The following is a 12,607-nucleotide window of genomic DNA, read 5'->3' on the forward strand; positions in this document are numbered from 1 at the left end:
TATAAATATGGAATCAATTTGACATTCCCTGTCAGTAGTGCTCATTACTTCATGAGTATAAAGAGCTAGTTGTGTTTCGCACGAATGATATTTTCTGAATCCGTGCTGACTATGTGTCAATAAATCATTTTCTTCGAGGTACTTCATAATTTTCGAATACTGTATATGTTCCAAAACCATGCTACAAATCAACGTTAGTGATATGGGCCTGTAATTCAATGGATTACTTCTACTTCCCTTTTTGAGTATTGGCGTGACTTGAGCAATTTTCCAGTCTTTGAGTACATATCTTTCTGTGAGCAAGCGGTTGCCCATGCCCCAGAGCCAAAAACTGCATGACGCCAGGTCGGGTGAACATGCTGGCCATGGGAGAGGACCACCTCTACCAATTCAATGTTTACCAAATATGTTGTTTAGGTAATCCTGGACCATCTGGCTGTAATGGGCAGGGGTACCATATTGCTGAAAGTACCCTCGCTAGAGAATGACAAGTGTTGCAGTTTCCTCCATGAACCTGGTTAGCATGACAAGGTGATTGTCTCCCCTGACAGTCTGTTCTTAAAGAAAGAGTCCAGTCACTTCACATTTGCACACTGCACACCAAATGTAAACTTCGAGGGAATCTTGCATGTGCTCTCGAACTTCCAGGGAGTGTTCGATTGCCCAGAACAGTTGTGCTTGTTCACACAACTGCTGATGTGAAGGTTGCTTTGTCAGAAAACATGAACAGAGTGCCAAGGCTCGAAGTGCACCATTTCCAAGATAATTTGCAGAGCACTCAAACATGCCTGATAGTCTGTGTTTGTGAGCTGCCGTACAATCTACAAGTGGTATGGCTTCATTCTTAAGTAATGGTGCAAAATTCTAACCACTGACCATTCAGAAATGTCAGTGACCATTCAGAAATGTCAGTCTCTAGAGAAAATCTGCATGACGACTTGGTTGGGCTGGCTACCATCACTACCCAAACAAGGATGATATTCTCTTCAGTTTGGATAGATCTCTTTCTACCACTGTTTCCCTTGCAGTTGTCTTGAACGGATACTGTCCTTAAAAAATTCTAATAGATACTATCAATTGCCAGGCACGATGATGAATCCCACGTGGTCCAGACCTGGAATTTTTCTTGTACGATACTTGGGGATTGAAAGACTCCATCCAGGCAGACATCTTCCTTTGTTCCTCAAAGGAATATCGGGACGCCGTGGTTTAATTTGGGAAAAGCTTTTTGCCTCATTCTGTATACATCACTGATCTCATGAATATTGTGAGCAGCAATTTATGACAGTCTGGTGATGTGCTGTAGTGCTTGGGAAAGTGTCATTGTTCTTTGACTGTAGAAGGACACGGAATGACATGGACAAAATTTTTATTTGGTGTTATCCAAATGTAGGAAAATTTAAGTTAATGCAGGTGACAAGGAAAAGCAATCCTGTTTAAATACAGTGTTAGTGATATGGTGCTTGACACAATAAATGTGTGGGTGTAGCATTGTAAAGCAGTATGAAATAGAATGGGTGCATAAGGACAGTAGAAGGTTGACTTAAATTTATTGGGAGATTTTTATCAAATTGCAGCTCATCTACAAAGGAGTACTGCTTGCTTTTTTGGGATCCTCACCACATCAAATTAAAGAATAGTGTTGAAGAAATTCAGAGGCTTACTACTTAGATTTGTTACTGGTAGTTTCAGTCAAAAAGCATACTGATACAGCAAGGTCATGAGCACACTTGAAAAGTGCAGAGGATACTAGGAAATCATTCAATCAATGCTGTGTGCAAACAGTTGTTTGAAATCCATTATGACAAATTACAGCAGATACCCGGGCCAACATTGAGATCCTTCGTGAACTCAAATGGGATCTCTGGAGGAAAGACAACATTCTTGTTGCAAAACACTGTTTAGAAAATTTTGACAATGCCCATTTGCTGTTGACTGTAGATCTATTCTGTTGGTGCCAATGTACTATTTTCGTAAGGACCCTAAAGACAAGATAAGAGGAATGAGGGCTCGTATGAAGGCGTGTTGACAGTTGTTTTTCCCTTGCTCTATTTGCAACTGGGACAGGTAAGGAAGTGACTAGAAGCGGCACAAGGTGTGTTCCCCCATGCACCATATGGTGGCTCGCAAAGTGTGTATGTAGATGTAGACATCACAATAGATGCTGTCTCACAACTACAGCAGGCAAGTGGGACACAGTTATTCCAGTGTGCACTAACTTGTATGTAAAGACTTCCTACTCAGAGAAAATATTAATGATTTGAAATCTGAGTGTGACAGACAACTTTCCTCATTCGTAACTGTGTATGCACCGACGCACTGAGAAGCATTCCTTTCATCATATATTCAGGATGTATACACCCCCGGAAATCTGGGAAAAAATCCAGGAACTTTTTCATCTGGAGATAACTGGGAAAAACCTGGGAATTTTTTAGAATTCTGGGAATTAAATGTTAAATGTTTATAATTTTGAGTGGTAAGAAATTATACGCTAACAGAAATTTTACTTTGGCCTGCTACTGCAGAATAATACTACAACAATGTTTTATCATAAACGAGAGAAAAACAACAATGTAAAACTTAAGATGAAAACAAAATGTGTCCTTTACAACAACAAAACACAGTACACACATAGGGGAGGATTAAGACCATGCAATAGTTCGTAACAACAAACTGCTTTCAGGGAGCATGGCATCACAATTGTTTAAATTAGGTTCATTTGAGCAGTTAGTTGCCAGCAGGCTCATACGCATGAGCAGAGCTGAAGTCACATACAAGCAGCACCTTCTCCCTCTTCTTGCTACTTGAAGTGTGGCTGCTAGATGTGTAAGCAGTAGCTGCAAGCAGCCTGATGCTACCTGGAAAAATTTTTTATGGCGTGACCAAGCTGCCAGATTCGTTCAGTGCAGTCAGTGTTGTAGGGGGGAGTAGTCTTCATGTGATCCGCATTTACTTTTCATGATTTTGCTGTTCTCTCTTCTTTTACAGCTGTCATGTCAAATGAAAACAAAATGGATTTCTGTGGCAGGGAGCTATCGGATGAATTTAAATACATTCACATAATTACAGAAGACTAAAATATATTATTACTTTCAATTTTCTGATTTTATTTTTATTTTCAAGTTATTGGCAATAAAGCATTGATCACTTTGCCGAACAATGAAGTTATTTTTGTCAGTATACTGAAGCAATTTCGCCTTTATTAATCTTATCTGCAGAGGCAGACAATATATATGAAACAAAGTGTTTTATTCCACACTATTAGCTAGTTTCAACTGTTCTCTGGATTTTAACTGTTCATTTTCATCTCTGGCGTGTGCGGTATTATGCCATGACAAAGAACCAAACATGAAATAATACAGTAATGGTACGCCAAGAAAACCGACTTCCCAATACCACACAGTGAAACTTTAGCGGAATTTTACATATATGCCTTCTGTGAAACCAAGTGGTTTTTGATCACAAGGTATGTTTTAATACTTGTCTGGTGCTTTCTCTAGGCTTGATGTTATTTCCTAATTTGCGTTGTTTACATCTTAAATTTATAGAAATCTGTTCTTCAGTAAATTATAGACTGGCACCACACCATGTTTTATCATTGTTCATGCTGCTTAACAGTAATGTTGCTATTGGCTGACTACATCATGTGTCCTATGCTCTGCATATCTGCTGTCACTTGCTGGCGAGATAATGTGACACGAGTACTGGTACATCACAATCTCGATTTCAGTGATTCGGAAACTAATGTGCTTTTTGTGATGGAATTTGTATTTATACTTTCATAATATGAAAATATGCAGTGTATATATTGCTGTACATTGAAGATCTTTCGAAAACATGTTATTTTATTTTGTGAAGTGCCAGGAAGTTCTATGCCGATATACAAAACCTTCACATTCAAAAAATTGATAAGTTTTACAGTTCTGAGGGAACATATACTGTCACTTAACACATAGAAAGTGTATTTTCACCCTGGAAAATGTGTGTTTTCACCTGGGAAAGCACACACACTCACGCACGCAGTCTGTTACTTCCATAATTTCAAATGTTACAAAAAAATTAAAATGACCTTTGATTGACCCCTAATGGTGATTACATTAGGCAGTATTGTTTTAATGAACGAGGTGATATGAGAAAATCAATTGGGGAAAAAAATTAAGAAAATTGTTGCAGAATTAAAATATTTGACATTCCTCCGTGATTAACAGCAGGCTGCAGGACAACAGAATTTGACTACATGCATACCAAAACAATTAAACTATATATACTATGTGGATGCTTGTGAAAAAAGTTTCATTCAGTCTTTTCTTTCAGAGTTTTTGTTCTTAAACTCTTTTTAAGATTATGGAAGTATGAATTAAAAACCGCCGTCAGTCACAACTCTCCGTGTTTTATTAAGTACACGATGCATTTCAGACCCTCTTGGTCAATCATCAAGTGTAATTTGTATTCATACTTGCTTTATTTTTTCCTCTTGGATGAGGTGAAATGCATATTCCTTCCTTGAAAAGGTTTAATGTTGTTGTTCTTGTTGTTGTTGTGGTCTTCAGTCCTGAGACTGGTTTGATGCAGCTCTCCATGCTACTCTATCCTGTGCAAGCTTTTTCATCTCCCAGTACCTACTGCAACCTACATCCTTCTGAATCTGCTTAGTGTATTCATCTCTTGGTCTCCCTCTACGATTATTACCCTCCACGCTGCCCTCCAATACTAAATTGGTGATCCCTTGATGCCTCAGAACATGTCCTACCAACCGATCCCTTCTTCTGGTCAAGTTGTGCCACAAACTTCTCTTCTCCCCAATCCTATTCAATACTTCCTCATTAGTTATGTGATCTACCCATCTAATCTTCAGCATTCTTCTGTAGCACCACATTTCGAAAGCTTCTATTCTCTTCCTGTCCAAACTATTTATCGTCCATGTTTCACTTCCATACATGGCTACACTCCAGACAAATACTTTCAGGAACGACTTCATGACACTTAAATCTATACTCGATGTTAACAAATTTCTCTTCTTCAGAAACGCTTTCCTTGCCATTGCCAGTCTACATTTTATATCCTCTCTACTTCGACCATCATCAGTTATTTTGCTCCCCAAATAGCAAAACTCCTTTACTACTTTAAGTGTCTCATTTCCTAATCTAATTCCCTCAGCATCACCCGATTTAATTAGACTACATTCCATTATCCTTGTTTTGCTTTTGTTGATGTTCATCTTATATCCTCCTTTCAAGACACTGTCCATTCCATTCAACTGCTCTTCCAAGTCCTTTGCTGTCTCTGACAGAATTACAATGTCATCGGCGAACCTCAAAGTTTTTATTTCTTCTCCATGAATTTTAATACCTACTCCAAATTTTTCTTTTGTTTCCTTTACTGCTTGCTCAATATACAGATTGAACAACATCGGGGAGAGGCTACAACCCTGTCTTACTCCCTTCCCTACCACTGCTTCCCTTTCATGTCCCTCGACTCTTATAAATGCCATCTGGTTTCTGTACAAATTGTAAATAGCCTTTCGCTCCCTGTATTTTACCCCTGCCACCTTTAGAATTTGAAAGAGAGTATTCCAGTCAACATTGTCAAAAGCTTTCTCTAAGTCTACAAATGCTAGAAATGTAGGTTTGCCTTTCCTTAATCTTTCTTCTAAGATAAGTCGTAAGGTCAGTATTGCCTCACGTGTTCCAACATTTCTACGGAATCCAAACTGATCTTCCCCGAGGTTGGCTTCTACTAGTTTTTCCATTCGTCTGTAAAGAATTCGTGTTAGTATTTTGCAGCTGTGACTTATTAAACTGATAGTTCAGTAATTTTCACATCTGTCAACACCTGCTTTCTTTGGGATTGGAATTATTATATTCTTCTTGAAGTCTGAGGGTATTTCGCCTGTTTCATACATCTTGCTTACCAGATGGTAGAGTTTTGTCAGGACTGGCTCTCCCAAGGCCGTCAGTAGTTCCAATGGAATGTTGTCTACTCCGGGGGCCTTGTTTCGACTCAGGTCTTTCAGTGCTCTGTCAAACTCTTCACGCAGTATCATATCTCCCATTTCATCTTCATCTACATCCTCTTCCATTTCCATAAAATTGTCCTCAAGTACATCGCCCTTGTATAGACCCTCTATATACTCCTTCCACCTTTCTGCTTTCCCTTCTTTGCTTAGAACTGGGTTTCCATCTGAGCTCTTGATGTTCATACAAGTCGTTCTCTTATCTCCAAAGGTCTCTCTAATTTTCCTGTAGGCAGTATCTGTCTTACCCCTAGTGATATATGCCTCTACAGCCTTACATTTGTCCTCTAGCCATCCCTGCTTAGCCATTTTGCACTTCCTGTCGATCTCATTTTTGAGACGTTTGTATTCCTTTTTGCCTGCTTCATTTACTGCATTTTTATATTTTCTCCTTTCATCAATTAAATTCAATATTTCTTCTGTTACCCAAGGATTTCTACTAGCCCTCGTCTTTTCACCTACTTGATCCTCTGCTGCCTTCGCTATTTCATCCCTCAAAGCTACCCATTCTTCTTCTACTGTATTTCTTTCCCCCATTCCTGTCAATTGTTCCCTTATGCTCTCCCTGAAACTCTGTACAACCTCTGGTTTAGTCAGTTTATCCAGGTCCCATCTCCTTAAATTCCCACCTTTTTGCAGTTTCTTCAGTTTTAATCTACAGGTCGTAACCAATAGATTGTGGTCAGAGTCCACATCTGCCCCTGGAAATGTCTTACAATTTAAAAGCTGGTTCCTAAATCTCTGTCTTACCATTATATAATCTATCTGATACCTTTTAGTATCTCCAGGGTTCTTCCATGTATACAATCTTCTTTCATGGTGCTTAAACCAAGTGTTAGCTATGTTTATGTTGTGCTCTGTGCAAAATTCTACCAGGCGGCTTCCTCTTTCATTTCTTAGCCCCAATCCATATTCACCTACTATGTTTCCTTCTCTCCCTTTTCCTACACTCGAATTCCAGTCACCCATGACTATTAAATTTTCGTCTCCCTTCACAATCTGAATAATTTCTTTTATTTCATCATACATTTCTTCAATTTCTTCGTCATCGGCAGAGCTAGTTGGCATATAAATTTGTAATACTGTAGTAGGTGTGGGCTTCATATCTATCTTGGCCACAATAATGCGTTCACTATGCTGTTTGTAGTAGCTTACCCGCATTCCTATTTTCCTATTCATTATTAAACCTCATCCTGCATTACCCCTATTTGATTTTGTATTTATAACCCTGTAGTCACATGACCAGAAGTCTTGTTCCTCCTGCCACCGAACTTCACTAATTCCCACTATATCTAACTTTAACCTATCCATTTCCCTTTTTAAATTTTCTAACCTACCTGCCCGATTAAGGGATCTGACATTCCATGCTCCGATCCGTAGAACGCCAGTTTTCTTTCTCCTGATAACGACATCCTCTTGAGTAGTCCCCGCCCGGAGATCTGAATGGGGGATTATTTTACCTCCGGAATATTTTACCCAAGACGACGCCATCATCATTTGATGATACAGTAAAGCTGCATGCCCTCGGGAAAAATTACGGCTGTAGTTTCCCCTTGCTTTCAGCCGTTCGCAGTACCAGCACAGCAAGGCCGTTAGGTTATGAAATTCGTAAGTCAAACACGGAAAACATGTGCAAAATAATGGAAAAGATGAACATTGTAGACTTACCACATAATCCAAGAAAAGGGTTTTTAACATTTTAGCACCATCATACATTCTTTTCTCCATCCTGTTCACACATATCATTTCACTCAAGAGGCGCATTTGTATACACATGTTTGTAAACATTTCACAGATGTTTTTGTAGACACACACACATTGAACAGAAGTCTTTTAATATTTGGCTGATATTTCGTTGTCTCTTTTTCCTCCAAATCATTTGTAAATACTACTATTTTGTTTTGGTTAGTACTAACTATTAAACTGCAGTGGGAATACAGATTAACAACCATCTAGTTTTTGTAAAAAGAATGTGGCATAGAGGGGTTGATATTGTATGTCAGGCATAGGGTTAAATGTAATCTAATTAGTAAAACAGGAGAAAAATTAGACCCTAAATTTCAGGTTCCTGAGCCCTTTCCTTAAGAAGGCTTTTTACAAAAGTAGAGGCATGTTAGTTGGACAAAAGATCCAGGAAATTTATGCTTTTGTTGTCCTCATGACAAATTCATAACCTAGCTGACTTGGGCCAGGAAGGGCCAGTAGAGAAGAAAAACTGTAGAAGTGGAAAAGACTGAAAAGTAGAACATATATTTTTGGGAACATGGATGTAACAAATTTTCTGAGATGAAAATAGTGACACATACAAAGGGTGCAGGCAGGACAAATCAATCAAAAGACATGACTGTTAGAAATGAAGAAAGTTGTGAAGTACTTTTTAGGCTAAAAGTTTTAGATGACTTCTGTGAATTGTTCTGTTGTGTGTCTTCGTACATTGTCAGTGGGTTAGTAGTGCATTACAGCACAGTAAAGTTTTGTTTCTGCCCTCATATCTTTCAAGTGATGTTGAAAGTATTAAATGTGATGATGCATATCATTACTGCCTGGAACTACTATAATTACAAAAAAAATCTTTCGTTGATGATTGTAATAAGATTTTTCGTGTTTGGTCAGGACCTTCAAACTGAAGGGTGTATTCAGATCTTAGCATATTTTACTGTTTTCAAGTTTAATTATTTTTAGGCATGTATACCTATAGTTATATTTTACATTTTACTTTGTTGTGTATCCACTTGCATTTACTTAGTAAAATAATACTTTATCCAAAATAATTTTAGAATATTGGAATTTACAGATGGCTATCACAGAAGTAAAGTCTTGACAAGTGTGTACCATAAGAATTTGTGCTAAAATGCTCAATGCCATCATATTCTGTAATTTTGTAACATCTATGAAATTAAGGATTGTCTTATGCTACAGGGAAGCATATGTGTACAAGTCAATGCTGGACCACTAGCGTATTCATCAGCTTTCCTAGACCCTAGTGTGGACTCTCAATACCCTGGTGAAAAGGTAGAGGAACTGAAGGATATATTCAGGTATGTGTTAATTCATTCATACATTGTAATGTTTTTGGCATCTATCTTTAAGGTATTCTGTTCAGAAAGCAAAATTGACACGTTACTGCTATTCACAAACAGTTTCTTGAGATTCAAACAGCATAAATTGAGATTATGCTGCATAAAGCAAAAGACGAGATTTAAAAATCTGAGAAGTTATAGAAGGGCCAGAGAGTGCAATCAAGACAGATATGAGGGGAGAGAAAGTAGGTAGTGTAACAAAGACACAAATTAACTGCTGTGTATAAGAAAAAGAAATAATGGAGAGGCAACCTACTAAGAAGACAGAACAAGAGAAACTGACAAATATTTAAGGAAAAATGATGTTGTGAACATAGATGAGAATGAAGGCGTAAAATAAAGAACAGGAGGAGGAAGAGGCAAAAGAGTGGAATGTGAGATATGATGTCCACAGAGGAATTAGAAAAACTTGGAATAAAATAAAAATGAGTCAAAGAGAAATTGGCGGCATTGGAATATAATACTGTAAGATTTTTTGTTTGAATAGAACACTAGCTAAGCTCTGACGTGCTTCCACTGGGAAAGAGGAGGTGAATGTTCATTTGTTTCATCATAAAAGTATTATTATAAAAATAGAGGAGCAATTTCGTGAAGGAAATCAACTACTTTCAATCAAATCTCTAGGGACAGCTGGTCACTTTGACTGAGCAGACTGCAGTATACTTTCAAGCATGATGTAGTTTGCTTGGTCTACAAACTAGGGAAAACCTATTACCTAGAGGGGGCTAAGTTACAACTTGCTTTACGGTGGTTGACACATTTGACAGGTATCTTATTCGTTACAGTACATGTATATTTTATTCCAGTAACAATTAATTTTTTAGTGCTAATTAGAAAAAATGAAAAGAAATGATTTCTTGAGATTTTCCGCATTGTGTTGGAATGTACTGAGCCTTCAGCTGCAATCCTCATTCCCAAAGCCGAAAATAATTTGTCATGCTGGGCCTTCAGCTGCAATCCTCATTCCCAAAGGAGAAAATAATTTGTCATGCTGCTACTAAATATCTTAATTTTGACTACTGGTTTTGAGGAGCTATGGCTCCCAGATTTGCAGCACCTCCTGGATCCTTCCACTGATTTGAAAGGCTTGACTGCCATCTAGTATGGTTAATAATGCTATTAATACTGCAAATGGCAGTTTATTTTTGTGTTAGCTCTGTACATGCTACTGCCAAATCAGTGTAGAAGTTTTAAGATGATCTGTTATTTTTCGCCATTCGCTGCATCTCCAGAAGTGGCCAACATCATTCCACATTTAGGTTATTCACAAAATAGTAGTTTTTTGTTGGACTAGGCTGTTGCAGTGTAGAACTAGGAAGAGGAAAGAGTGAGTTGCTATATATGGAAAAAGTGGAATTAAATCCCTGGCCTGAATATTATGTTGGCCAACTCTCTATATGCAGTTCCACCATAGTGGATAAGGAATAACACAAGCTTATGAAAGTGATAGTTGCTACTCACCATATGGCCCTTCAGATTGATGAATATTATGTTGGCCAAACTCTGTTTGCAGTTCCACCATAGTGGACAAGGAAAAACAAAAGCTTATGAAAGTGATAGTTGCTAATCACCATATGGCGGAGACAAGCCCGAGAAGTGTATTTGCAACAGATCCATTGGGAAAGCATGAAAAGTCACAGCTAGAGAGAGTTTCAATATGATTATGTTGATTTAACTGAGAGGTCATTGTTTGAGGAGACATAAAAGTTGATTTTCTATCAGATAGTAGATATTGAGGACATTTAGAACTGCCCAGCTTTGGATTATTTTACACAGTAAAATTCCCTGCAAGGATTGAATGACATAGTGCAATAGTCATTGACAATTTGTTTTTAGATATAGCAACCTTCAGTGATTTAAATGGAAGAACAATATTGGTTTTATCTGGCTGTGGTGGTCAAATGTTAATAGCAAGATTAGCTGACCAGTTAGGTTCTTATCATAGGAAAAAAAGAGAAATTACAAGACAGTTGCTGGGAAGGGACAGTGTAAACAGAAATTTTAACTCCCTACAAAACTGTTATGTCCGCACTATAACACAACAAATATCCCGTGATAACAAAATTTATCTGACCTTCTGTCACTCAAAACAAAACTTAAGTTCGACTACACAACACTTCGCTGGCTGTAGCGCCAAGGAAAAATCAGAGTCACTAGTAGAGAATACAAGTCAAAACCACTGCCAACCAGTCGAAACAGACGCGTCGCAAGTTTCCAGCCTGGGAGGCCACAGTACAGTTCAGTCGTCGTGAATCCAGCAGCCGGGTAGTAACACAGTCATCGGCGAAGATTGAACTGGTTAAAAGGGCTGAGGGAGCTCACTTAAATCTGCAGGTCCGGCCAATCAGTGTGTTGGTAGATGGCGCCCTTATACGGTTGCTCACTCTGGCGGCAAGGGCAGTGCCGCCAGGGTAATCCGTATCGATAGTGGTGTGTACGCTGCCGCTAACCCCGCGACGACGCGTTCACTTGCGCCAGTTGTTGACATAATGTGCAGCGCCAGCGGTACTCACTGTGTGCCGTGCATGTTGTAGCACGCCGCGCCGAGTTGATGGCTGCTGTGCGGCAGCCGATACGACAGAAACATGTTCCTATAACATTGTGAGTCTTATTTTCTGCTGAAACAAATTTGTATAAAATGAACAGGATCTAGACGAGATATGAATAACTCCTGGGATTACAGTATATCGTGCTAAGAAAAGACAGCTTTTTCTCCTTCAAAGAAAAAGCTACATTCTAGAGTTGAAAATCCAATACTGCCAATATTTTAAAATCCTCCAATCTATTTTTAAAAAATCAAAATGTGTGCTCAAAAATTAAATCACTCCAGCAATAAACTAAAAATAGTTTGGAACATTATCAATCAGGAAACAAACAAAAATATCAATGTAAATTGTTGAGATACTTCAATATTTGCAGAGAGAAATAACATTTCTGTGTTAAATTATTTATTTATTTTCTTGACTGAACTAGCTAGCATCCTTTACAATGATTGACTTAAGTATAAGAATGCACAAAGCGATGAAAAAAAATAGTAAATGTGTGTGCATCTCTGAAAACTAGGAAGTTTAGAGAATATAAAGTAAATGCAAGGGCACAAAACTTTTTCAACACTTTGGTCTGCTACCAGAGTCAAATAAATAAGTTACAATGAAATGTATACCCCTAGCTGCATACAGGCGTTGATATAAGTCAACGGGTACAGTTGAAAATGTGTGCCCCAACCGTGACTTGTACCTGGTATCCCCTGCTTACTTGGCAGATGCTCTATCCATCTGAGCCACCTAGGACACAGAGGATAGTGCAACTGCAGGGACTTATCTCTGGCATGCCTCCCGTGAGACCCGCATTCCCAACTTATTGTCTCACACTAAATTCATAGTGCCCCTGCCCATTATACTCATTACTCACGGCTTTTTGCTGCCTCCCATAAGAGTTCGTGCACTGTTTGTGCATCCGCACAGAAGATGATGGTCAAATGGCCGGTGAGCCTTATATACACTCCTGGAAATGG

At 38.5% G+C, this 12,607-nt stretch overlaps 1 protein-coding gene across 1 annotated transcript in view; it reads left to right on the plus strand.

Annotated features, from left to right (window-relative positions):
* LOC126262335 (dedicator of cytokinesis protein 9) overlaps positions 1–12,607 on the plus strand; it is a 356,303-nt gene that overhangs the window by 332,607 nt on the left and 11,089 nt on the right. The window contains exon 35 of the mRNA XM_049958894.1: positions 8,933–9,051. Coding sequence (XP_049814851.1) covers positions 8,933–9,051 — 119 coding nt within the window. The remainder of the gene's footprint in view (positions 1–8,932; positions 9,052–12,607) is intronic.

The sequence above is a fragment of the Schistocerca nitens genome, chromosome 6, assembly GCF_023898315.1.
Source record: "Schistocerca nitens isolate TAMUIC-IGC-003100 chromosome 6, iqSchNite1.1, whole genome shotgun sequence".
In the NCBI taxonomy this organism is placed as follows: domain Eukaryota; kingdom Metazoa; phylum Arthropoda; class Insecta; order Orthoptera; family Acrididae; genus Schistocerca; species Schistocerca nitens.